The sequence below is a fragment of the Pangasianodon hypophthalmus genome, chromosome 7 (genome assembly GCF_027358585.1).
Source record: "Pangasianodon hypophthalmus isolate fPanHyp1 chromosome 7, fPanHyp1.pri, whole genome shotgun sequence".
Taxonomy (NCBI): Eukaryota; Metazoa; Chordata; class Actinopteri; order Siluriformes; family Pangasiidae; genus Pangasianodon; species Pangasianodon hypophthalmus.
This window is the reverse complement of record NC_069716.1, coordinates 8521301-8548006: the sequence shown is the minus strand read 5'-3', so window position 1 is coordinate 8548006 and position 26706 is coordinate 8521301. Positions and strand designations below refer to the sequence as shown.

The 26706-nt window shown below is 39.6% G+C and overlaps 1 protein-coding gene and 2 non-coding genes across 3 annotated transcripts; all 3 read left to right on the top strand.

The window, feature by feature from the left end:
* Positions 1–4352: 4352 nt before the first annotated feature.
* Positions 4353–20662, top strand: fhdc2 (FH2 domain containing 2). The gene is made up of 12 exons (XM_026940696.3): positions 4353–4497; positions 6887–7393; positions 7684–7745; positions 10773–10875; positions 11590–11675; positions 11918–12018; positions 12458–12528; positions 12691–12798; positions 15902–15972; positions 16109–16226; positions 16359–16523; positions 18030–20662. Exons 2-12 carry the CDS (start codon positions 6956–6958, stop codon positions 19512–19514), a joined length of 2808 nt encoding a protein of 935 aa, XP_026796497.2. The 5' UTR covers positions 4353–4497; positions 6887–6955; the 3' UTR covers positions 19515–20662.
* A 3749-nt stretch (positions 20663–24411) lies between these two features.
* Positions 24412–24614, top strand: LOC113542949 (small nucleolar RNA SNORA74). The gene has a single exon (XR_003404369.3). It is a non-coding gene; the product is annotated as a small nucleolar RNA SNORA74 (small nucleolar RNA).
* Positions 24615–25331: 717 nt separating this feature from the next.
* LOC113542950 (small nucleolar RNA SNORD63) lies at positions 25332–25400 on the top strand. The gene has a single exon (XR_003404370.1). It is a non-coding gene; the product is annotated as a small nucleolar RNA SNORD63 (small nucleolar RNA).
* Positions 25401–26706: the final 1306 nt, after the last annotated feature.

Here is a 26706-nt window from a genome sequence, read left to right as displayed (position 1 = left end):
CATGGACGGTAAACCTGTTAAGCCTATAGATAAAAGACTCATAGACAGGGCTAGTATTATCTGTAAAACATAAATATGTGGTGTGCTATAAGTGCTTAATTAGAGTGATAAAGATTTTGACCAGTTAGATTAGATCTAGTTTGTTCAGTCATTTCTGCCATTTAAAAAAAAAAAAAGCATTACTCAATTTCTTGATTAGATCTTGAAAAGTTTGATTATTTATGAGTCATGCAAACATAAAATTCTAAAATACAGTTTGTTTAAAAGCTTTTGCCTGGCATTGTCTGTCTTCCTCTGTATCTCCTCTCCCTGATTATGAAAAAATGCAAAGTGTAATTTTACTGTTATCATGTTATCATACTATCAAAATCAGTAAAAACACCAAGGCAGCAGAAGCAGGAAGGAGACTTTTGGGTGGAGAGGTTTTCACTTGTGTTTTTTTCAGTCCAATAAACCCTTTTTACCGGATTTCAGGAAATCTTAGTTGGAATTGGAAGCACCTTGTCAGAACAAGATTCAAAAGCAAATCTGAGCCAAAATTTTCCCATTCACTGTGTATTGGGAAAGTCTGTATACAGAGAAGATGAAAGCTGGTGTGTCACCTGCTTTTCTTATTGTGACAATCCCTTTTGTGTCACTATCTCAGACAAACATGTAAATGCTTGCCTTAGACATCCAGTGAGCAGTAGGCTCTCTCTGAGTTCTCCTGGTCACACAGTACTCCTTCATTATAAATAAGTGTAGGATACAAAGCCTCTACATCTACAACATAATAGGGAGGAGAATAGGAATTGTCTCTTTATCAGCAACAAGCCCCATGGCTCTGGGCCAAGAAGAACTTAGTGGAATTACAGCAGAGTGTACAAAAAAAAAACTGTAGTTTCTGAGGACCCCTAATGACCCATGCAGCAAGATTTTTTTTTTAATGATTTCCTGCCCTGGTGTTATGCACATTAATACTGTATCTAACAGTCTTTCTATTAATGACTCTCCTCCTCTTTTTCTGTGTGTATCTCTCAAAGGTCTCTCTTACAGTCCCTTTGTCTCGAAATTTCCTTAAACGCAACCCTATCCTCAAAACAGGACACATGGGTTCTCTTAAAAGCTATTTTGTGCTGGTCTATGATGTGGTACAGCTGTTTTGAAGCCCGCTTCTACTTGATTCTCAGAAGCCCCCTAGCAGAGAGGAAATGTAGCCAACATTGAACTCTGAACAACGGCTAAAAGATCAGCTGTTGTGCATTTCCCCAGCTGTGAAGCAGCTCATGATTATCAACATTCAGGCTCTTAGATCTTGTCACAAATTGTGCAATGCATTCACTAGAATCTGTTTCAGTAAGTTTGTCAAAAACATGTGTAAGCATCAGATCAGTATTTGTAACACACCGTCTACTTTTTCACTGATCTAATTACAACAGTGGCTAACAGCTCTTCTATGCGAGTGCTTTTTTTGTTGTTGTTTCGCCTTGTTGGTTCTTGACAAAACCTCATGATGAAGTGTGCAAAAATGAAAAAGACTCCTAACAGGAATAACCTGTTGTACAGTTAGCAGTAGATACTAACCCCCTTTTTACTCTGTATTTTCCCCTGTATGAATGTTGGGCTGCTGTGGGTCTAAGGGACGTTACTGGGAACACCTGTATATAACTCTCTCATGACTTCAAAGTGAGATTAAGATTTCAAAAGAACTGCCCCTGACTAATCCACTGCACCAGCCTCTGCCAAGCAGCCTCTCAGCACTAGGCCATTAGCTACTGAGCCCCTATGTGCATACCTGGTGTTGGGAAAAAGGATTTCTTGTGCAAAAATACAGAAGAAGTCACACTGGTTGTGACTCACTCACATGTCTGCACAGTCCATCAATGCATCAATGCATAGGCTGCACTAACATTAATTTTTAGGCCAGCAATTTACAGAAAGCAATAATCAAGCATTTATTTGCCCTGGAACTGAGATCAACTGAAAGAAATATCCTTTTTTTCACTCTGGTTGATGACTTTGGTTATGAGTGCATACATGTACCTATACCCTAACTGTGTGCTAAATGCAAGGCAATGCTTAATTACCAACAGTGCAACAGGATCACCCACATTTGCATACATCACTATCCCTGTGGTGGTAGGTCAAGAAATACTGCAAAATTTTTTCCTGATTATGGCACTTAATTGCATTCTGAGACAACAAGTGTAGCAAGCAGAGGAACACACCACACAGAAAAAAGCAAGGTTTCCTGCTACAAGTTTGTTCTGGCTCAGCTTGTCCTCAATATCCCTCATGGTAACATAATCACTGCAATAAAAGCTATAGGGGCATAACCTTCATCACATGACACACCTTATAGCGATGTGCGTGAGTAGGTCGACCTGAAAGCCTGGCATAGCGGCACATCCAGCACCTCCTGTGAATGGACTGTGTCATGACTCAACACTCACACTGTAATCTGATAGACTCACTCATCCACACGCATCTTGACTTCAGAGATCTTGACTTTCCTGGCTTTCTTCTTTCAGATAGAAACACCAGAGTTTGAATAGTCCTCACTCTGTTTCTCATGATCACGTGTGTGTTTGATACTTGCCTGACTCTCAGCACTGTGCAGATCAAGGCTTTCTCCTCGGGCCAGGTTTACACTGATAAAGATTAAAAGAAGAACAAACTCCTTGAATACTTACTGACGACTAATGATCTCATCATTGGTTTCTCAAGTGGACAAAGTCCGGATTATGTCATACTTTGGCTATTCAAAGACTTAACACGGACATTGGTTGATAATAGCAGTGATTACCTATCATATTTGGAAGATAAGATCTAAACAATAATTCATTTTTTAAATATCCACAGCATCAGCATTGCAAAGTGATACATTTTAAGGCTTGATCAGAGTCAAGAAGGCTGATTTAAATTGTTTACACTTTATATTGAAGAATGTTTTTCCTTCATTTAGCCTGCCACTTTAGTTGGGATTAATCCATGATTAGCGTTTCCTGTTTGGTCTGTGAACATTAACAATTTTGGCACGGCACCCCGGCTTCCTGGGACTTTTGAAAACTTGTTTTAGAATCAAGTAGATGATTATGCATACACATATTTGTCATCTGTAGGCCTCAACCAGGGTTACCTAGATAGAATGTCTATTTTAAGATTTGGTTCCAATAAAAACTATCGAAATAACTCATTATACATCATGCAAAGGCGAAATGACAAACATGAAATTATTTATACAGATCGTTTGAAATTCATAGAGAAATGGCCACTGTGGGATTTTACAAATTTAGTAGTAGGTGCACTTGTGTTTCAAACATTTAGTGTTTTTAGCAGCATTGTGCACTATGTAAAAAAATGCACATGAAATCACCAATAATCTTAAATATCACTTGAAACAAGCCACTTCCCAATAATTTAAAATTTTCAAATAATGTAGTAAATAGCTCATATTTTTGCCTTTTTACATTAATTCATTCATTCATCTTTAGTTCATCCTGGTCATGGTCGCAGTTAATCCGAAGCCTCTCCCGGGAGCACTGGGGCATGAGCCAGGGACGCACCCTGGATCGGACACCAGTCCATGGCAAGACACCATACACACGCACGTTTATACACTCATTCACACTTAGGGGCAATTTAATATAATGAATCCATTTGCTGGCATGTTTTTTTTTAATGTGGGAGGAAACCGGAGAACCAGGAGGAGACCCACATGGACACAGGGAAAACATGCACAGAAAATCACAGAAAAATATTAAAGAATTAAAGAAGTTAGTGCAGCAAGAAAAACATACAAGCTGAGGCACCACTTAACCTATATAGGGTCACAGGGTAACCTGGAGCCTATCCCAGGGGACACATGGCACAAAGCAGGGGACACCCTAGACATGGAACCAACCTGTCACAGGGCACAACTGCACACACACAGCCATTCACACACTATGGACAATACCAGTCAGCCTACAATGCATGTCTTTGGACTGGGTGAGGAAACCCCCCAAAGCACAGGAAGAACATGCAAAACCTCAAGGTGTGAGGCAGCAGTGCTAACCGCTAAGCCACTGTGCCCCACAAATTGAGGCATATTTTTTTAAAAGTATATATATATATATATATATATATATATATATATATATATATATATATATATATTGAAACGTAATGCATGTTTAATGCATATCAGAATTAACCTTTTTTAAAAAATAATAATAATAAGCAATCCCACTCTCATTAAAATTAACCCATCTGTACAGGAGTAACTCAGCCTGCAGCACTGCCCCAGTGAACACTACAGTACCTGGGACGAGCGCGAGACCCGGCGTGCACAGAGCTGTAGTGCGCATGCGTGCGCAGAGAGGTTTCTTTACCGTTGGTTTACTCAGCAGAAGATGCCGTCGTGCGCTTTACGCTGTCGGAGTCGCTCTCTGCGGCTCTCTGGAGTGATTACAGCGGGTGTTGAAACAGCGTATTTGGGCAAAGTTGGAAAAATATGAGTTTTTTTTAAAGTAAAACGTGAGTATTTTCTATTTGGGAGTTTTTCTGTGCTAGTTTGTGGTTTAGAGCTGGTGTGTTTGAGCTTCTTGAGTCAAGCAGTTTGCTGAAACGCTCGCAAACTTTCTCTTTAGAAATACTGAAATGTCTCTCTTTCCTAATAACATGCTTTCTTTCTCCTGAAATGACTAATTTTGTAATTTTCTTCAGGAATTCTGTGAAACACAGAACCTCGAGAGCTTCTTTCCCAGCACCAGAAAGTGCTAGAAAGTGTAGAAGTAGCAGTGATATAAGATTATTTTTGCACACATGTAATGACTCTGTAGCACTTTCTTACTGCCTTGTTATGATTTTTCTCCAAACTGTTTCTCCAAATTGCTTTCAGACTTAAACATAATTTGTATGTGACATTTAGTCTGAGAGTTTTTGGAAGTCACCAGCAGTGATTAGTCAGTGGGAGTTTCCAGCCAGAGAGTCTGTGATAAACTACTGACCAGCTCATTACATATTATACAATATTTGTGTATAGTGCAATATTTTTCATTATATATTGTCTGAGTGCAGTATTGGTGTATTAGTAAAACTAATTTTGTCCTTTTAATTAAACATAGCCAAAAATGAATACCATCTAGGAACAGCACCCTCATGTGTTTTCTTTGGGAATAGGTTAGCTGGTCCTTTGCTGATTTCCTGAGTGGCTTAATTCATTGTAGTCAATAGGATTTGTATTGCTGACATGATGAACCACTGGTTACTTTCCTCCTAAAAATGATCTATGTGGAGGCTATGGTTTATTTATTTATGTATACCTCTGTTTATTTTGTTTATTTTGTTTGTCGTGCCATGGTGGCTTAGTGGTCTGCCTTGCACCTCCGGGGTTGAGGGTTTGATTCCCGTCTCCGCCCTGCATGTGCAGAGCTTGCATGTTCTCCCTGTGCGTTTCGAAGGTTTCCTCCAGGTACTCCGGTTTCCTCCCCCAGTCCAAAGACATGCATTGTAGGCTGATTGGCATCTCTAAATTGTGCGTTGTGTGTGTGTGTGTGTGTGTGTGTGTGTGTGTGTGTGTGTGTGTGTGTGTGGGATTCTGCCCTGTGATGGGCTGGCACCCCATCCAGGGTATTCCCCGCCTGCACCCCGAGTCCCCTGGGATAGGCTCCAGGCTCCCCGCAACCCCATGTAGGATAAGCGGTACAGGAAATGGATGGATGGAAAATTACTGGAGGAAGCCACAGACTCTTCCATATTTTCTTGTTCTGTACCCTTCTTCTGTTCTTTTTTCCTAGTAGTTTTGATCTCTAATTGTCTGCATTTGTCATATCCTCTTTTTCCATTAATACCAGTGCTGCCATTCACATTAATTAAGGAGTCAAAACTTGTCATACTTTCTAGACACTGTCAATACAGTATATAACTAATACTCTAGACATACTTTTTAGTCTATTAGTATGCAGTTTTGAATGTAGCCATGTTGGGCCATGAGATCCCCTGCCATCCTAATTCAGAGGATGTCTGATTAGGATTAGCATTCTACCTCCTTTTGATATTCATACCTGATTCAACTCATCAGTTAATTCATTACTCTGGCCTTCACACACATGTTGTTAGAGCTGGTGCCCATCCAGGACCAGATTTTGACACGCTGGTCTTAATTAGAGTCGAAGAGTTGCCAGGTGTTTGAACACTCAAGCGGTAAACAAGCTGAATGGCATGCTGACCTTTTCCCAGAGAGCGTGATGTCATCTCTCCTAGTTTTTTGGCTTTTTTACACTAGTAGTGGTAATTCATTATAAATTGGCTGTAAACAAATCCATTGGTTTTAGGGTCTGTGAGTACAGCTGCTAGGATAAAAGAGGAACAGGTTAGTTATGGCCAATATGCATGTGCCAATAGTAAATTAAAGAACATCCATTAAAGAAACATCCTGATTGCCAAACCTTTGATCATGATCCACAGTATCATCATGTTACATTTAAATGTTTTCTGGATGTTTACCTATACCGTCTCATTAGGCAGCATTTTAACCCATAAGGAACCTCAACACTAGGGCTGCATGATACACTGATTATATTGCAGTATTAATTTAACTTAGTTTTAATATAGTGCAAGACATCAAAATTGCAGTATGCTGTTTTTGTCCATTTTGTGGGTGCTCTACTCAGCATCTTATTCCCTGCCATACCATACATTAGCATTTGAAGTCCTGTGGCTTTTGTTTGCATACAGTCAACTCCTAGCTTCAGAGGTCAGATCAACTGAAAAGTCAGATTTTAACTGAGAATATGATAATATTGCTATACATCATCTAACCAGTTATTGGTACTTTCCTAATTGCTGTGTCAATGCTTTGTCACCTAATTCACTGCTCACTTTTTGCCACCATTTTCAGTCTCATGCTCTTTTACTCCACCAGATAAGCACCAGATAGAAGCATAGTAGAAGTTACTGTGAAGACACGGTTTGTCACCTAAGAACAACCTCTATGTGCCTTCACCTCCATGTGAATCCCAAGGAGTCTCAGGTTTTTCATGGAACACTGCCTGGAAGTGCCAACAGCCAGGAAGTAACAGCCATGGACGTTGCTCCCATCCCTCCACCTTTGATTCCCCCTCCACCGCCCCCTCCTCCTCCACCTCCACCACCTCCTGCTCAGGGCACCTCCATCAGCCGGCGCGGCTCTGTGCAAAAGCAGAGGCTTCGCAACCTGAACTGGGAGCGTATTCCTAAGGAGCGGGTGGAAGGTCGTAAGAGCGTGTGGAGTGGCGCACTGACCGCTGGCGAAGACGATGACTTTTCCATTGACCTACGCTCTCTGGATGAGCTGTTTGGTCAGAAGGAGGCACGTAAAACAGAGAGAAGCGACAGTTACAGCCACAACCTGCGCCGCTGCAGGTCCCCACAGAAAACAGGCAGTGAGAAGGTGAGGCATTTCTCAAATTCACATTTGTCATAGTATTAGACTGTCTGGTTTCGTCATCACTCTTTTTGGATGTCGTGGATTAGAATTTAAGTCAGTGAAATCTGAGAAAAGCTTGTGCTTTATCATCAGCCTACTTTCTCAATAGGCAGTTTATCTAAATGACCTTTCTGGTACAGTCACAAGCTGCCTAATAATGTCGTGTTTCAAATGTAGAGTCAATAACCACACTTGATCCTCTAAATGCAGCACACATAACAACCGTTCTTACTGTCTTTGTTGTCTGTTTGCAGGTTTCTCTGCTCGATCCAAAGCGCAGCATGAATGTTGGGATCTTCCTACGCCAGTTCAAAACGTAAGGACACAGTTAACTTTCACACTTCCTGTGCTTGTGAATACAAACTCACAATGTGATTTTTTTTTTTGTCTGGAGATAGAGGAAATGGAGGTGTCCTGTATTGCACTTTGAAAGGAAGTGCTTAAAAGTTGTGACGGGCAGCGGGGCGGTGTGTTTGTTTAGAGTGGTGGATTGCCCTCTTGAGGAGTGACAGGAGTGTGAAAAGGAAGGGGGAAGGGGTGAAGGAGAGCTGGGATGTATGGTTTTTTTTTTTTTGTCTGTTTTTTTTAAACTCACATCAGAAGTGAGCAGCTGGGTTTGACGCTCACTGAGGAGGTCGAAGGTTATATCTGCTTTAAACTACAAACTCGTATAACCTATGAGGGGAGTAACAGGAAGTTTGTTAACCTATTCACCTACTGAGTTTGTTTCAGTAGTATGTTCACTTGTCTTGAAGTTATTGCACACTTTCCAAACATACGTTCAGAAATTTCCTTCCACAGCAATGAATCAAACCAAAACTTTGTAAGAAGTCGTTTATCTCATATATTACTAGTGTCTGGTTTATGCTTCTTTTATTGCAAGTCAGGATAAGATTAGCAGCGCTTTTCAAATCAGTGTGCTACAAAACTCGAAATACAGGTGTCAAAGCCGAACAGTACAACGTTTCAAATGGCAGCATGCACGCAGTATATAGAAACTGGCTTTCAACAAGAATTTTGAGGCAGTGTTTTTCATTTATTCTGGCAATCTAGATGGTAAAATGGTAAATTCTTGGAATACAAACCCTCCTTCATGCATTCTTACATTTGTGCTGGACAAGAAAACTCCTTGTTATGAAAAGACAGGTAATACACCATGTAATTGTTGGTCTTTATCTAGCTACTGAGCACAATAATGGGTTATAGTGATTAAGTTACATTGCACTCAAGAAACTTGTTTAGCACACAGTTGTTAATACTGATGACTGAATGGTGAGTAAGAAAATAAACAGCAGTGATTGCTCAAGATGAAGTCAAGATGAATCTTTTAACTCTTTTCCATTTTACATTGCAATAATCAGTGACAATATCATAAGTCAATAACAGCACTTCAAGGTCTTAGAACTTCTGGTCTTTTTTTTGTTTGTTTTGTTTTGTCTTTTTCATGCCCATACTTGTACACTGAATGTGTATATGGTCCCAGTTGACCAAGTCACAATAGTAGAGCGGCTCTACTACCACTGATATTTGCCAGAACTTGCTCTGAGGAGCATTCTGAAGTTGTGCACATGCAGGCTAAAACATTGTTTCCACTCTTTGCCTATTTATCTTCTCTGACCGCACAAGCTTCTGGGTAGCGAGTCACTTTCTGAGCATTTAGAGCATTATGAATTATGTTCCCCCTCATGACCGGCAAGAGGGCCTTTGTGTTCTACTCGTGTACCTTTTCATTATGTCATATTACCGGCTCCTGGGGCTCACTAGTATTCTCTTACATAAACAATTACAGGCTGGAAGGCACAAAAAGATGAGCTAATGCTTTTTGCAAGGCTCTTGGGAGCAAAGTGAAAGAGCCACCTGCGTGTACTGTCTCACGCAAGAGGGCAAATTGTCATAACTGAGAAAGTTGAAAAATGGTCAGCGTGTAGTGGTAATGCCATTAGTGTATAAAATGGTATGATTAAATGCTACTCATTTTTGACTGATAAGGTGAAAATGTTTAACCTCAGACAACAATTTTTACCATCCAAAGTCAAATCCAACAGTTACATGCAACAGGTATGTCTTTCTTACTTTTATATGTGTGTGTGTTTATAATATATATATATATATATATATATATATATATATATATATATATATATATATATATAAAAAATTTGATTATATTTTTTAATCAAAACTTTTGTTTTTATTGTGACATAGGGCCACTGCGTGGCATCACTGACATCTCTAGTTCATGGTTTCAGCAACTTGTGGGTGCTGGAGCCAAACCAGGTTTGCTGGGATTAAGCATTAACTGGTTCTGGATTTGGTGCGGATACTCATAGGCACCAACTTGTAACAGCCTACAAATTCATGACCATACGTCTTGCACTTTGACAGAGCAGATGTGTTTCACCGCACAGTGTCAGTCTGCGGTATGAGAATGACTGCAATCGATGCTGATAAGGCGTGGCAAGAACACTGCCAGTGTTTTGGAATTTTCAATGGTCGCTTCACCTCATGATGGAAGCTGCAGTTGTAATTGCATCCCAGTGGACTAAAGGTCCAACTTTTGTCATTCTAATACTACTATAGCCGCTTACTTTTTTACTATGCTATGTAGTATGCTGGTTTGCTGTTTGGGACATAGCGTATACACTGTATGGCAAAATGTTTGTGGACTGTGTGGACCTTCCTCAAACTGTTGCCACAAAGTTAGGAGCACACAATTATATTGGATGTCTTTTGTATTCTGTAGCATTAAAAGTTCCCTTCACTGGAACTAAGGGGCCTCGTCCAAACATGTTCCAGCATGACAATGCCCCTTTACACAAAGCGAGGTCCATGAAGATATTGTGTGCCAAGGATAGGATTGTTAAAATCTGAAATATTGGAGTTTCTCAAGCTCCAGTATACCCATGTAGCCGATGCATATGCACATGGTGGTGGTGGACACATTTATGGAGTTTGTCCTTTTCTTTGGAGCTGTACAACTAAGGACATTGGGTTACATTGATGGCGCATTGTATGTTTGTATAGTCCCTTTATCTATTTTTCTGCCGCCATTGTGACGACCAAGAGGTTTATTTTCTATCTGCCACCTTGATAAGTTTGATAAGCCTGCCCAAGTTCAAAAGCGACTAAAACAGGTGAAATGTAAATGGAGCTCACGTCTTTGTTTTCCTCCTTGCTATACTTTCTGGCTTTTCTTGTTTAAAAAAAGCTGAGGTACCGTTGTATCCCCAGGGTAGAGTGTCTGTCTCTTGCTCTATTACTTTAGCTACACAGAGATAATGTGTATCAGTGATGTTGTGAACAGTGATGTCATTTTCACATGAACTGCTTTCTTTCTCTGCAGCGCAGCAAAGGAGATTGTGGAGGATGTGAGGCAGGGGGCCGGGGAGCGTTACGGGGCAGAGAAACTGGCCGAGCTCTGCAAACTGCTGCCTGATCCCGAAGAGGTACTGCATTGCTTTTTGCCCTAGATTAGTATGGCTGTATATCCTCAGCTCAGTCTGGATTATATTAGATTAAGTGTAGGTTTGCTGTGCTATCACTGTAATCTCACATGCATTTGTCCCACTCCTTTCCACATGTTGTTATTAGTATTGGTCCCACTAGGCTAGCCTGATTATGTCTGATGAAAGCAGTGTTGGTATATTTGACCATTTAGGTGCAGAATGGTTTGCAGATTCATAGCAAAGTAACAGTGCTCAGCAGTATTATTTTTATTTGGTATATCCCAGGGTCTACTTAGAAGCATTTTTTTAAACATTAAACTGTATTAACAATAGTAACTTTGGGTCAACTGTTTTTTTTGTTTTGTTTTTTTTTCATGAGTGATATTAAGACAAAATCACATATTCGATATTTACATGCAGCATATTTCAAGCATTGTTTTGCACCTGTAAATGTTTTAATATGTAATATTTCTGTTTTAGGACAAAATACAGTATGCAATCATAGCCCTAGTACCATTAGCATTAATATAGTTAAAATACTAAATTAATTTAAATATGAAACTTTTTTTGCCCTTTCTAAGTGGCAATGGTAGTTATTTCTTCAGTGAAGTCATTGAGAATTAAATTATTAAATGTGTAACTTGACCTTATGGGTGCATTATTGCTAGCTATATATTGTTTTCAATATCTGTTTACATTGCCTTTCTTTTCCAGGAAGCACAGCTGAAAAGGTTTAACAGAGACCGTAGTTTGCTAAGAGAGCCAGACCTCTTCATGCTCTTACTGATAGAAGTACGAAAGTAAGTAGTTAAACCCATCCAGCCATTTCAGTGCCTATCCTTTCCCATACTGGAAAGTGTTAACACATTCTTACCAATTTCCTTAGTAACTGTATACCCCTCCCAGCAGATACAGTGCACCCTATCAGCTCGTAGTGTCTTATCACCCACCCCCACCTAAATAAAGACAAAGCAAAGGCAGTGTGCAATTGCTGCTGATTGACCAGTCCTTCTTTCCTCCCATGCTTGCCGGTCTCTGTTAGTGTTCGCCTGCGTCTGGACGTCATGATCCTGCAGCAGGAGTTCGACCCCGCAGTGACCTCTCTGTGTGTGGCGGCCAGATGTCTGGGGGAGGCAGCTCGAGGTAAGGCATCAGCAGGGGGGCCTTGGTTCTTTCCTTTCAGCACACTTCATCCACATTCATTTCAAGTCACTTTACTCAGCCTTGTAAATCACCTTCATGTGTTGCTCCCCAGTACAAAACATTCTCCACTGCAGCTCTTCAGTGTTTTAAGATGGCATGATTAATAGACTACATAAAGCCTTATGAAGGAACAATGAACAAAATGTTTCACTGATTTTATATCAAAAAGAACCAAGCACACAAAAAGACAAAAGAACAGTGCTGATTATCATGTTGCATAATGTGTACATGATCAATAATTCTATTATCCAACACCTCCCAAAAACACCAGCTGTCTAAGACATGTCACACTCCAATATTTTTTAGAAAGAAACATGAGGGAGGATTTTTAATGTGACCTGTATGGTGCTAAATCGACTCTCTGCTGTTCTCCTTGCAGAGCTGCTGAATTGCCACAAGCTTCACTCCATCTTGCGCCTGGTGCTGAGGGCAGGGAACTACATGAATGCTGTAAGTGTTCACTTCAAAGGTGCATAAAAGTGTGTGTGTGTGTGTCTTTGTGTCTTTGGTGGGGGGTATCCATGCTGTGAGCCTACTGGCTCTGATAAACTGTTTGTTTAAAAAGTCATGCACCATGAAACACAATCTCACTGACCTCACTTGTGCCCATAGGGAGGTTATGCAGGGAACGCGGCCGGCTTCAGGATCGCCTCACTGCTCAAACTGGCCGACACCAAAGCCAACAAACCAGGCGTGGATCTCCTACATTTTGTCGCCATGGTGTGTATCAAGTCAATTTCTATTGTCGTCTTATTCACAGACATGTATGCAGTGGGATAAATTGATAAGTAGCACCTCTGGCATCTAGAACCGGTGTTGCCAGGGCCTTGGAGATGACAATTTGAGTTGTCAAAGTTATTTTCATGAGTGTCATTAAAATAAGACAGAAAAAAATAGCCATTAATTAGAACGATTAATCAATATGCTGAGGTAGAATCAGCCATTTTACTGGCAATCGTAATTAACTAATTGGCAGCTACATTGCTAATACTATTGCTACCAAAATACTACCACTAACAAAACTTACTTTTAAAAGAATTAAAACAGATATTTCTTATCTTGTGTGTAATCGTGATCAGTGGCAATGTCTTTGTGCTATGTTCAAATGCGGAGAGACCGGACTGCTGCTATTTTTACACCATGCATTTGTAAAACTCCCACATTGAAGTACGTAATGGTTCGGATCTCTTGCTGGTGAAACTGTGGCTTACTTGTGAATTAAATGTTTGCTGTTAGTCAGAGGTGTGCACCAGAATTGGAATCCCACAGAACCCAGCAAAAAGGTCACTGGTATGGGCATTTTTGTACTCTTGTGCAGGCTGGGTCGTGCAGGAAGTCAGATATGAAGTTTGCGAGGATGGAGAAAGGCCATACTGATTAACTTGGGAGTGCATTGGATGGCGTACAGTGCTCGTGTGACACTACTTCACACATTTACTGCGTCTGGTGTAAATTTTTCTTTACACAATCATTTATTCATTCATCTTCAGTACCTACTTGTGGTTTCACTGACTTACTATTTTATTTTTTGGGATATAGAACCAAGTAAGTTCATTAGAAAATATCACTGGCGTATACAAGCAAAAATTACTGCAAGAACAGGTGGAGATCAGAATAGGGCAGAATTTCCTCAGGAAATGAGAATTTAAATATTGGTCGTGTGCACACCTCAATGCTGACACAGCCTTGACTTCAACAGGAGCACCTTGTTAGTGAAAAAGGGATTACATCACTGTAAGAATTGTGGGACACTGTTTTACAATTGAGACTGTAGAGGATGATTTCATTGTGTTTCTTTGTGAAACACTTTGTTTCTGAATGAGGTTGACAGGTTCATGTTACAGTGGTTAAGTAGGAACAGAGATAGTAGTGTGAATAGCGTGCCATTGTCTAGCACATTTTCGTTCTCTTATCGAAATGGATGTTCTCTTATCTAGGCAGCACAAAAGAAAGTAAAAACACTTCCTGTCCCGATTCTTAGTTCATGCTGCGTCCTTGAAACGTTTCATAAGTACAGATGCATTGATCTGATCCTGAGTATCGGAATTGGGGCCGATCCAGCCTTGAAACATGAGATCGGAAATGCGAAATCAGATTTGACATACTTTCTAAGCTGTAAATGAGTGTAATATTCACTAATATAGCACAAAGATTTAAAACACTCCACTGTTGCTTCTCAGATGTTTTGCAGAACTTTGCAACAGAAGGTTGCAGAGGTCTCGACTCAGATGGTAGAATTAGATCAATACTGAGTAGTGTAAATAAGTCATTTTCTTTATGCATGTTATTTTGTTTATATATGAAATATCTGCAAATTAGGTCTTAAACTGTTTTAGTAGTGGCATTTAAAAGGCCTCAATTTATTTTATTTACCTTGATACCTGCCAATACGCTATATGGCAAGTTAATCTTGCTAAGACATGACATACATGAAAATTGTAAACCTGATATCTTGTATGAAAAGGAGAGTATAATTGTCCTAGAATGATTGGATCTGTGTTATGTTCATTTAGATTTACAACATATGATGCCTAGGTGCTGGATCCACACTGATATATACACAGTCGAGTGCCACGGGTTACATACCCATAGGACAGACTGAAGAAGGCAAAGAAATTGTATAGCAAGAAGACATTTAGTATGTGGGATTTCACAGATGGTCTTTCATTATTACAAATAACAAAGATAGTCGATGTGAAGTAGTATTAGTGGGTGGGGGGGACCCAAAATATCATTATAAGTTTGCATTTTCAAAATGCATATTTTTAAATAAATGTACGCTCATTTATAACTGCCTCCAAACTCTTTCATATCCTTTAAAAAGCTTTTGGCTCCTCTCAGTCCGCTATGTAGCCCTCCTCACATTCTTCCTGCCCTATCGGTTGTTACTCTGCAAGATACATTGCTTTTTTCAAACCGGGCCCGGAGACATGCAGTTTTTGCCTTGATTTTTGCCTTTTTTTGGACTGTTGTCTTGTTGTGGGATACACCCGCATTTATGTACATTTATGCTAGAGTAACTGAATACATTATTTAGAATAAAAAGATAATGAGTTCTAGATGTGAGCAAATATATAAATATATATGAACAGGAGACGCACTACTTTTTTTATTCATTCATTTATATTTTTAAGAAAGATTCACACAGCATCAGAAAAGTTCACAGGACATCTGGTTAAGACTAATGGTGTGTAACGGGACTGTGATCCCACTGGACACAACAAGTTAAGTTGTGAGTGAGAATGTTTTTATTTCCACACAGGCACGAGAAAGCTGTCAAATACAAAGCTCACAGAAATAAAGACCACATCCATTAACAAGAACATGTGGCATTCCTTAGTAACTGCCTGGTCAAGGTCACACTGGTTTAAATTAGACTACTAGTTCATTTATATTTTGGGAAATAGAGTCAACTAAATTCATTAGAAAATATTGCAGCAGGTACAAGCAAAAATAATAACCCAGCGAGAAAGCTTGAAAACAGTCCTGCACACATTTCTGCTTGGAACTGATTAACTCAAGTGATGAGGCTGAGGAACTGTCAGAGCAAAGAATTCCCAGGCCATGCTGGCAGTCCTGGCATTTCTACCTCTAGGTTTTTCCAGTGTTTTGATAAAATCCTTTCTTTCCTGTTTAGGATATGCCCACTTTGGATTTAAATCCGAATACAGATATGAAAATTTGAAGCGTTAGGTGCAGATACAGATAGGATTGCTGCATTACAACACTAATGTATACCATTTTGGATTTATAATAGTCTGTAGAGTAATTAGACCCTGGGCGTTGTGTGTAATATATCGTTGTGATTTGTTTACTGCTACAGGAGGCTGTGAAGAAAGATGAGGATCTACTGACGTTTCCCAGCCAGCTGAGTCATGTCAGTAGAGCGTCAAGGTAAGTTATTTAAGTAAACTGTAGGCCACATACAAACTCTTGCAGGTGTATTATGCATATGTATGGTAGTGCCAAGGTAATGTGATGAAATTTTGTAGAAAAACGTTGCATTAAAGTGTGACTCATTCTGTGTTAGGCTCTCAGAGGAGACGGTGCTGGAGGATCTGTCCCGCTTACACAGTAGAATAGAGACACTGCAAATCAGCGTGCAGACAGATTCAGAGATTGAACAGCAGATGAGACCTTTCCTTGAGGTAAAATTTGGAGCAGTTAATTGGTCTTATTACTGCGATTTCAATATGATATTAATGCTATGCTGTGGGTATATTTTGTGAATGTGTAGTCATATCCAGGTAGCCACTTACAATCCATTTTCTCATATCCAGACTGCAAAAGTGAGGCTGATGGAAGCCGAGGAAGAGGTGGAAAGTTTGCGTAAGACCAGCCAGGCCTTGGTAGAATTCTTCTGTGAAGATGAAAGCTCCTTCAAGCTGGAGGAGGCCTGTCGCATCTTTCACTGCTTCTGCCAGCGCTTCCAAAGAGCTGTGCAGGTAAGTACGCTACCGGAGCCAGAGCTTCCTAACTCATGCTTGAGGAAGTCTTAATCTCTATCCACTGCGTTTGTGGCATATGTGGGATTACCACAAACGATATTTTCTGTATCAATACAAGAAAATTATATTTTCTTGTATTGATAAAAGAAAGGAAAAAGCTCTAGCTGGAGGAACTATAGTTCTGATACGAAAAAGCACCTCACTCGACGCAAACACTGTAACCATAACAACGCTCTTATACACTCTTAGCTAGTATTAGCTAGCCTAGCTTGCTATCCAGATTAGATTTATTAACAGTAATAAAGATTAAATAAAGATTGGGTTACCCTTGTTTGCCTTCACTGTGGTTTTAGTGGCAGAAAATCAAGAGATTGTGCGAGTTGACTGTATGCAGCCACAATTAATTTGTCAATTTTGTCAGTACATGTTTAAAATATGTAATTGTTTCACACAAATGCATTCCAAACTAATGCCTCGTTTATGCTTCATTAGAGCTGCTTCTATGCATAATTGAACTGTCTAATGGAAAACATTTACTTGCAAGCATGAATTGAGGTTTTTGAATTTTTCTCAGAGCTTCCTAAAGCAGTTGACCAACATGTTGATCTATTTTAATCACAGAGCAGCAAAGAGCATTGTTTCATTTGCTATTTTTATGCATCAGTTCAAAAACATGCCAAATATGTTGAGAAAATATAATGTTTATCTCCACTGCTTGGTTGTTAAAATAGTTTCACTAGTGACGCTTCAGTTTCGGAGACAAACTTTTGCGAAAAGTTCTGCCACACTCAACCATATCTAAAACCTGTTTGGAGGGAAGCATAAATCAGGATTTAAGGTCATATGATGAGACGGACATGAAAGACTGTTTTAGTAAAGCTGCTTTTATTTAATCTCCAACACTGGAGTAATATGGTTAAAAAATTATTCAGGTTACTTTTACTTTACCTGAGTTACCCATGGTATACATGTGCCATCAGACCAACACTACGATATAATGAAAGAGATTTGGTACTTCACTTACAAACCCTGTTGACTGCAGAATTTATGAAATTGCATAGAAATGTGTTTAACATGAATATTTTTTGATGGAATTCAACAACTTCTTCTAGGCTTCTGTTACAAGGGAGTTTTGTGTGAACAGGTTTTTCCTCAGTATAGAAAAACACAAATTCTAGTCTGTAAGAATTGCATGTGCCCTACAATGATTAGTCTTTAGATCTTGAGTCTTAACACACCCAAGTGCTGTAATCAAAAATATGGACTGGTTGGACTGGATTGAGGTCTGTTTGGACTTTCTAGTAGAACTGCCTCGTTCAGTAATTACTTTTATTTGTTTGGTCTAAAGCAATATACAGAGGTTTGAAGTTACTATTTACTTATGTACTATGGGATGTTGGTTAGAAGATATGTTTTTAAAAAAATTTATTTAGAAAATGTATTCCATGGTTGTTTTTGTTCTTTTATACATTCTCATATTTAATGTCTCGCACTGTTTCTCAGGAGAATGCTGAGCGTGAGCTGCAGGAGCAGAGGCGTGCAGAGCGACAGCGGGAGAACCTGGAGAAGCGGCGCTCACTGGCGGTCTGTAGCGGCTCTGAGCTTGACGACCTGGAGCGCACGCTTGAGAGAAACCTGAGTTACACCTGGAGCCGCCGCAGCCTCCGCCGACAGCCACAGCGCTTTCTCAGCTTTCAGGACAAGTGCTCGGACCCCAGTTCCCTTCAGAGCAAAGACCTCCAACAGCCCCTCAATTCAGAGGAAAACAGTAAAAATTCCCAGCTTAGGAGACATTCGTTGAAGGAATGTGTTAATTCCACAAGCGGTTTAAATGGAATTAAAATGGACATTCCTATGCTAGAGGAATGTGTGTTGCAAACAGACGTTGACAGAAATACGGCAGCTATGCCACACACTATTGTTACAATACAGCAAGGTAGGGAGATGAACACGTCACCAGTCATGGGACTAAACTCTAACAAGGTAATGAATGTTGAAACACAGGTTAACAAAGCTTCTGGAAGGGTAACGCATGTAAAGACGGACACAGTTGCAGAAACAAACTGTATTAAAGCTAGCACCCAGGAACTGCTATCTGACACAGTGGCTATTCAGGCTAATGCCGAGATCTCACAGGGATCCTGCCATCTAGAAATCTCACCTCAATTGGCGCAGGAAGCTGGGCCAGTCAGCCCAGAGAGAGAGCGACTGTACCCACGGGTGGGTGAGACCTTGGAATGCCACACTCTTGTGAAGGGTCTGCGTTCATATGAAGCTCTTTCGTCCACTGGACAACGGGCAGCACCAAGCCACTGCTCAAAATGGAAAAAAGAGCTGGAGGCTGAAGAGAGAGATGGTGCGAGCTTGCCCCAATCTAAGGAAGACCTGCGTACTTCCAAAACACCCAACAAAAGTCCCTCCAAAAGGGGATTGACCTCACAAATCGGGCCTTGTAACAGCTCTGGCATTCCAAAAGCACGTCCCAAGCCAGAGGCAAGCTCGGCTGAGGGACCAGCAACACCTCGTGGATCGCGTTTAACTTCTTCACGCTCTGTCTCCATGCGCTCGTCACCAGTCATGCGGCCCAGCAATATCCAAGTTGAGTTGAAGCGCAGCATCAGCACGAGGGATAAAGCAAGTGCCCAGTCTGACACATTGGTGAAGCAGAACTGCCAACCTGCTGAAAAACCCAGCTCGGAGAACAAGAAGACACTTCCCAGCAGTCACCAGCCGTTAGTTAGGGGTTCGCCATTGCGCGTTTCAAAGCGGTTCGCGCCGCATTCAGAATCCCAGAGCCCATGTCAGACTCGCACCATCCATAGTCCAACTACAGCTACTAACACAAAGGCCATCCGGACTGCAGTCATCAATGCAGCCAAAGCCAAATCAGCCAAGAATGCAGACACAGCGTCCTCTAAGACAACATCAGGCACAAGGACAGCTGGCCCTAAAATCCCACGACCTGCCACTCAGCCCATGTGGAGATGATGTTTGACCTCCTAATACTGACTGATGGACCTCTGGACACGTCTGTGTCTGTTTGTGTCTGTAAGGTGATTTTAAGGTCATTGTGTATGCAGGTATTTGTACTAAAAGCAAGAGGGATTGAATGAACCTGTGTTGGCTGGACTGAAGTGACTCCAGTGTGGTTTTTTTTTTTTTTTTTTTTCCCTCTAAACCGTCAATTCAGTCCTGTCCCCTAGCTCTGTCTGTCCAAAATGCCATTCAATAAAGGAACCATTCATTCTGTTTGCTCGGTAGGGCCTGAGACCAGGGCATGGAAAAGGATCCTTAGGAGGATAGCCACTCCTCTCAGAGTCTTCCACTGAATCAGGTGTCCCTATGTGATTTGTCCTCACTTTTCAGCAGGGTGACTGTTAATGATAGAGAAACAATCCACAGAGCTGGATACAGAACTGCCTTTAGCTTGCCCACTACCTCTGAACACTGGCGTGCTCTGTGCAGGCTACAGAGCGCCTCTGGAGAGAAATCAAAAAGGAGTTACTGCTAGAACATTGTTGTAAGGGCTATAATTTTGGACCAGAACATATTTGTTGTTCTTAGCTTTGACCGTCTTCATGTCTTGCTTTAGTTTTCAGTGCATCACGTGGCATTAAATGTAAATGCTGAACAGATAGTACGAGACACGGCACTGTGGTGCAAGGACCTAAATCTGATAACTCCCTTTTTTTTTTTTTTTTTTTAAATTATGCTAGTCTACCTAAATAGGTAGATTCTACATTCTGCCCAATGGTCCTTACACCAGGTCAGAGCAACTTTAGTTCACATTAGGTACCGAGTCATTCATTGTAAGATGAAAATCTTTTCATAGCCTATGTGAAGGTATATGTGTAGGTCTTAATTCAGTCCCAAAGCAACATAAGAGATAATGCCTTGTATGATTTACTGCCTCTGTTGGACAGAGGTGTGTGAAATGCTGTCTATTGGTATGGGGCTTGGCCTTTTTTTTTTTTTACTTTTTCCTCAACCTGATGCACTTTAAGAGACCTGAGAGATTAATAATGAAGTTTTTTTTTGTGTGTGTGTTGAAGAAATGTGTTGAAACATTTGAAATTATCTATTGTATTATTTGTATTTGTAAAGATAAAAATATGAAATAAAGATGAAAATGACTATTTTGATGTGGTATAAGAAGAAGAAGAAGAGAAGGAAGCCATAAAATGATTTAGTTGGTCACTGGGATTGAATCATTCAAAATACTCCTCATTATCATCTTCAGTAACTGCTTTATGCTGGTGTGGGTCAGAGCCTGTCCTGGGAACACTGGGTGTGATGCCAGTCCATCTCTTGGCATCATACACACACGTTCACACACTCATTCATGTCTAAGGGCAGTTTAGACTATCTGATCAAAAACTGGTATGTTTTTGGCAGATGGAAGGGAACCCACATGGACATGGGAAGAACATGTAAAACTCCACACACAGCAGGGACTGGAGCTGTGAGTCAGTACTGTATGTTGATATCGGGTTGATACTGCCTTCAAAGCGTTAGATCTTATCTCCTGCCATATTTAAATACTTCTAATTCTGAAACATTGACCAAAACAAGACAGATCTTCTATGTGAGCACAGACCACATCATCTCAAAACATACCACAGTTTTGCCTAATGTTTGACAGAGTCAGCTGGAATGTTGAGGATGTCAGGACTAGATCAAAATCTGGTTTCAGCTGATATTCAAAGCTAATATCAGTACTATATCTAAAATTGGAATTGTTACATCCCTACTTATTACAAATCCATATTCCACAAAAACTCCAAGAAGGACTATGGAGGTACTATTTCCACATGGTCCAGTAGATGTTCATGAAATCATGCTTATCAGATGATGGCATTTAGTCAAAGAGGGGACAAATGAAGCAGACGGACTCATTTTCAAGGTCTAAATACTTCCCCTTCTATGGTTATGTGCTTTATCGGCCTTTGTGCCCTGCCCTTCAGCTCTGCTCAACGTTTCTTTTTGCTCTCCCCTTCCATCTCTTGACACACTCACCCCCCAGCTTTTAATCGTTGCCATGGAGATTCTGGGGCTGTTCTGGAGAATTCCACCCCACCAAAAGAGGGGACAAGCGTCCGTCTGGGGGTCTCGGTGGGAAAGTTCCTGTGATGAGACAGAATGACGCCATTCTCTGGGGAAAAGCAATAAAACTTGGTGTCTCTTCGTGTGTAAAAGCCTGATCATCAGTCAGGATGTCTTCACAGGGTTGATTGGCCTGTATGTATGACATCGGAGACTGAAAGGATGAGGAGGTGAATGATGGGCGAGGAAACATTGTATTGTTTTAAATATATAGAAAGTTAAAGACTGGGTCTTGTCACATGGAGAACAGTGATATATATGTGATGCGTAAATTACACCAAGATTTTAGGCTAGGTTTAGCATAATAAAGCTCTGGCATTACTCAGATGTTATATATTGCTAAAAGGTTCACTAGGCCTTTAGTAATTTATCAAGTCACTATAGTAATACAATTTTCTCTGATTTTCACATCACATATTTGTTGTTTAAATAAATTTTTTTTTTTAATATTTAAAAAGTTTTTGAAATTTTGTAGCATATTTTGAAAGACATGCTACATGGGGGAATAATGACATGTTACTGGTAATAGCACATCAGATTTCATTATCTCAGCATACCATCATCAGGTTTATTGAACACCAGGTTTATTGAAACATCATAAACATGGATTCTTTTTACATTACGAGATGACATGCTGAAATTTCTCTTATTAATTATCTCTTATTATTTCCTTTCAAGATGTTCTTTCAACGTTAGGAAGTGTGGCATTGTTAAGGAAATACACACTGTGGATCTTTAAAAAAATATATTTTAATAAATAAAAATTTACCCTCAATGTGAGGAAAAAAAGAGTGGTATTTTAAAACTTCTCCCAGCTTCACCAGAATTTTTCAGCAGGGATTTTTTTTTATTATTATTAAAAAACTAATTCATGATGCCTGTGTGGTTATTAAATTATACTGCAGGAAAATCTGCACTATCATGCATTCTTGTACAATGTTAAAAATAATGTAACCCTTAATAAGCAACATTGGCTGTTCAATACAATATAATCTGAGCTTTTCAGTTCATTCACACCAGCTAGTCAGGTTTATAATGCCATCTAGTGTTCAGTTACAGAATCAATCTGAATAAGATATTTATTTTCTTGGATTTCTATCCTGGACTGTGCAAAGAGCTAAGAATAAAAGTTTTAGAAAGAGGTTAGAAAGGCCAATTAGACACACAGAACTCATTAATATTTATTATTAGGTAATGGCTGGGCTTTTTTAAACATATAAACCTATGAAAAAAGTGGAAACCTTTATATGAAATGGTTCTTTCTGTCTTTCATTCATTCATTCGTTCATTCATTCATTCATTCATTCATTCAGGGAAGACCCTTAGTAGAGATGGCACTGATTGAATTAAAAAATATATATATATATGTTTGTTTTGATAATTGGAGAAAAAATAATTAATCTGATCCCGATCCTGTAACAAATGGAAAAGATTTTTTAAAACCTTTTTTAAAAATATTTACATATAAAGAAACTGCATTATTATTATTATTAGTAGTATTAATATTAGTATACTTGCAATGTGAGGGATTTTTGTGTGAAAGCTGCAGTTTTATGTAAGTAGTTTTGTATTGTAGCTGTGTATTTTTTCCTGTATTTTAAAACTTAGAAGGTTTTAAAGAAAAAAAATATATATAGGATAGGAAAAAGGAAAAAAAGGCATTGTGCCATCTGTAACCCTTATTTGAAATTATTATTTCCTTCTTTCTTTCTTTTACATGGCAAAAGACCTATGTCTTGCAATAACACATGAAATCCCTTATATGAAATGTTTGTTTATCTATCTTTAATTCAACACAGACCTGCAGATGGTAAAAGAACTGTCTTTGGTCTCATTCCAATCAAATGGTACGAAGGAGATAAGTAGGAGTGAAGGAAATAAGTAGATCCAGCTAAAATAAAATTTCGTGAAAGTGTAACAAAGAGACTAATTTGCACAAATAGAACATTAATTTTATATATATATATTGCTATTTTATGCAAATTTTATATTGCAAGACAAATAATAAATGAACAAACATGGTGATAACTCACACCGGAAGTTAGCCACTGTTTAGCGGGAGTGAGGTTTCTGTCCCAGCATGCCATGCGCTTCTTCGGTGGTGTATAAATCCGCTGCACGACGAGGCTGGGTCTTTCCTGTTCGTCATGGCGGTGTTGCACTTCACAGCTCTGCTTAAGAGCTCTGCTTTGCCTTTTAAGCCTTATTCTTCGTTAAGAGTGCTATGGTGAGATTATTAGGTTATTATTCTTTACGATTCGACTTTAACTGTAGCATTGTAACAGCGCTAAAGCTAGTGCACGAGACGCATTAGAATCTGGATTCTCTGTAGTAGAGAAATCATTTCCTGTGTAAATAACTGGCCTCATGATTGTTGTCGAAAGCTTTCAGGGTGTATTTCATTGCGTTTACATGCATGCAAGACTAGAGAAGGTGGAGTTTTAATGAGTTTTGAAGCAGGTTGCTGTTAGCACCACGTGTTCATGTCTGTGCAAGTCGAGTTACTGATCATCAGGCCGCCATTTTGCTTCAGATAGCAACTGTATACTTAACTCTATACAAGTGAACTTATTAAAAAAAAAACAATTTAATGATCACTCTTAAGGAATAGTCAAACATGATTTCTTGTCTTTATGTTCACAGATTGCTCTCTTGTCCACCACTTCTCCAGGATGAGTTCTGTGGATCACTGGTTCACTGGATTACCAGATCACCAGATCACTGTGTTAATGCAATGCTGGTAAGTTGAGTAACTTTACAGTAGTGTTGAATATGCCTTTTATCCAGCGGCAGTCAGCTGTGCAGGCCTGTTCCGTGCCTGAACTAGTGTTACTCTGCTGGAAAAGAAAGGCACTGCTGTTTAGGCTGTGTTCAGGGCTTGCTGTTTTAGCAGTCTTGCAGCATGGCCGTGGTGGAGTCTTGCCCACTTGAGAGTGGGCTGGTCACTAAACCCATGTGGGCAGCCCTAGTCTGTGGGCAAACATTGGCTAAATTGGTTTACATGCATCAAATTCCATTTAAGATTTATATTCAGATTGCAGCTATATTCTGAATATGTTCATATGCGTACAGGCATCAGAATACTCCTGTATACGTGGTTGTTGTAAGTATGATGGAGTTGCCATTCCTAAATACCAAGCCCACAGCTAAGCATCTGTTAGCACCCACAATTCCTTGAGGACTGAGCGTGTGCATATATCTCCTCTCAGAGAATTTTCTGAATAAGGTGTTTACATGCAACAGATTTTTGATTAAAACAGGCATATTCCAGGAATGGGAATCCGAATTTGTGGAATCAGATTGTCTTAATATGAATCGGGCAATCTGATTGGTATTTACATGGCTCAATACTAATTACAATACTGCCAAATTCTGATTTAATATTGGAATATTCCTGTAAATGTAGCCATTGTTAAAATAATGCAACATGTTTCATTTTTTGAAAATGAATTGATTTGTCTCTTGTAGATGTGGAGAGCTCCTTAGACGCACAACCATGGCCTGCTGAATTGAGCGGTAAGGCAATCTGATTTTTATAAATGAGGCTGAGCTGTTTATCAACAGATTCATCACAACACTTGAGTGCAAATTTTAATCTAATGACCCCATCTTATTACAGGCTGAAGGCATTCCTAGCCCTTCTTACTTAAGCTGTGGCTTAGTATGGTAAGTGTTTTTACTTGTTGCGACAACACACAAATGATGCTGGGATGAACCTAATTCAACACATCATTCTTACTGTCAAGTGAAGAAACTTTAACACTGAGCATCATTCATACTTCTGAAACCTACTGGACATTTGGGTTTCCTCTAATTCTCTTCTTTTCTTTCATAGGCGTTGTGCAGTAGGCGTAAGAGGAACAAGGTCAGGCAATCCTTTCTGTTCACTTAAAGCATAAACCCCAAGTTGATACCATCATGATAAACTGTGTGTTTTTGTGATGTCTTTTTTGCCTTGGGACAGCATATGCAGGACTGGCACAGGTTTTAGTTGTGTGCAGTATAAAAGAACCTGACAAGAAGGCCTGCTACATCTTTTCTCTTGTTGCCATTTTAAACTTTCAGTGATGTGAAAATGTGACTTGTGTGTTCCTGTCTTGTAGGTTAATGTTTGAGAAGCCTAACTTGCCCAATTGAAGACTGATCATTTTCTGCAAGATCAAGAAAGACTGACCTGATGGTTTCCATGTTTGTATGAAATGTCTGTGGATCATTGTAATTCAGGCCCTCAGGATGGTACTTGGGTTTTGGATGAAGTCCTTTTGCTACTTTCGAATTGTAAAAGACCTGAACATTTGAAGAATAAAGTGGAATGTCTACACTAAATTGTATAGGAATTTTGTAGCTTGCATTCAGTTCAGTTTCTTATTTGAAGCACTGTTTCCTGATCCTGGTTCTGCAGTAGCCCTGCCCTGTGCATTTTGGAGCAGGGGGGAAAAATGTGAAGTCTGTGCATGCAATATGATCATGGTTCTCAAACACTTCAATATATGTATCATGATGTATAGGTTTGCTCACAAACAGCTGCCAATACAATTCAAAACTTGAATAAAAATTAATTTGTCTACATTTATAGGGTTGTATTTTTATTTAAGTACAAAATTAGTGTAATAAGCTAGCTTCAGTCAGTTTGTAATTAAACTTCATATCCATATTTAAATTACTGTTAATGGTAGTATCAAACCTAGAGTGATTGGACTAAAGCCTATTACCTTAATCCTTAGCATGTTTTGGGGATTTTATTAATATTTAATTGTTAGGTTTTTTTTTTTTAATCTGACAATTTCAACTTGATGAAACTGTGTTTGCATATTTGGGGGCGGGGAGGAGTCACTTTATAATTGCGCAGACAAGTGAATATTGCACACAGTTTAAGCTTCAACATATAACTCAATCATTTGCTTTGCAATGTGTGTGCTATTGTATCTCGGACTACATCTCCGTTCCTCCAGCTTAGTGCTTAAGGATTTCACCTGACATTGACAGATCTATACACTGGGCCTTAAGATCAAGTCATTTAGGACATATACTCTTAAACCTTTGTAATGTTTATACAGTCTGAAAGTATGGGAACAGC

Coding starts and splice junctions, on each gene's coding strand:
- fhdc2 (XM_026940696.3), top strand. CDS start 6,956: ATGTGCCTTCACCTCCATGTGAATCCCAAGGAGTCTCAGGTTTTTCAT. Junction 12,019..12,457: donor TCTGGGGGAGGCAGCTCGAG/GTAAGGCATCAG, acceptor TTCTCCTTGCAG/AGCTGCTGAATTGCCACAAG. Junction 12,529..12,690: donor CAGGGAACTACATGAATGCT/GTAAGTGTTCAC, acceptor TTGTGCCCATAG/GGAGGTTATGCAGGGAACGC.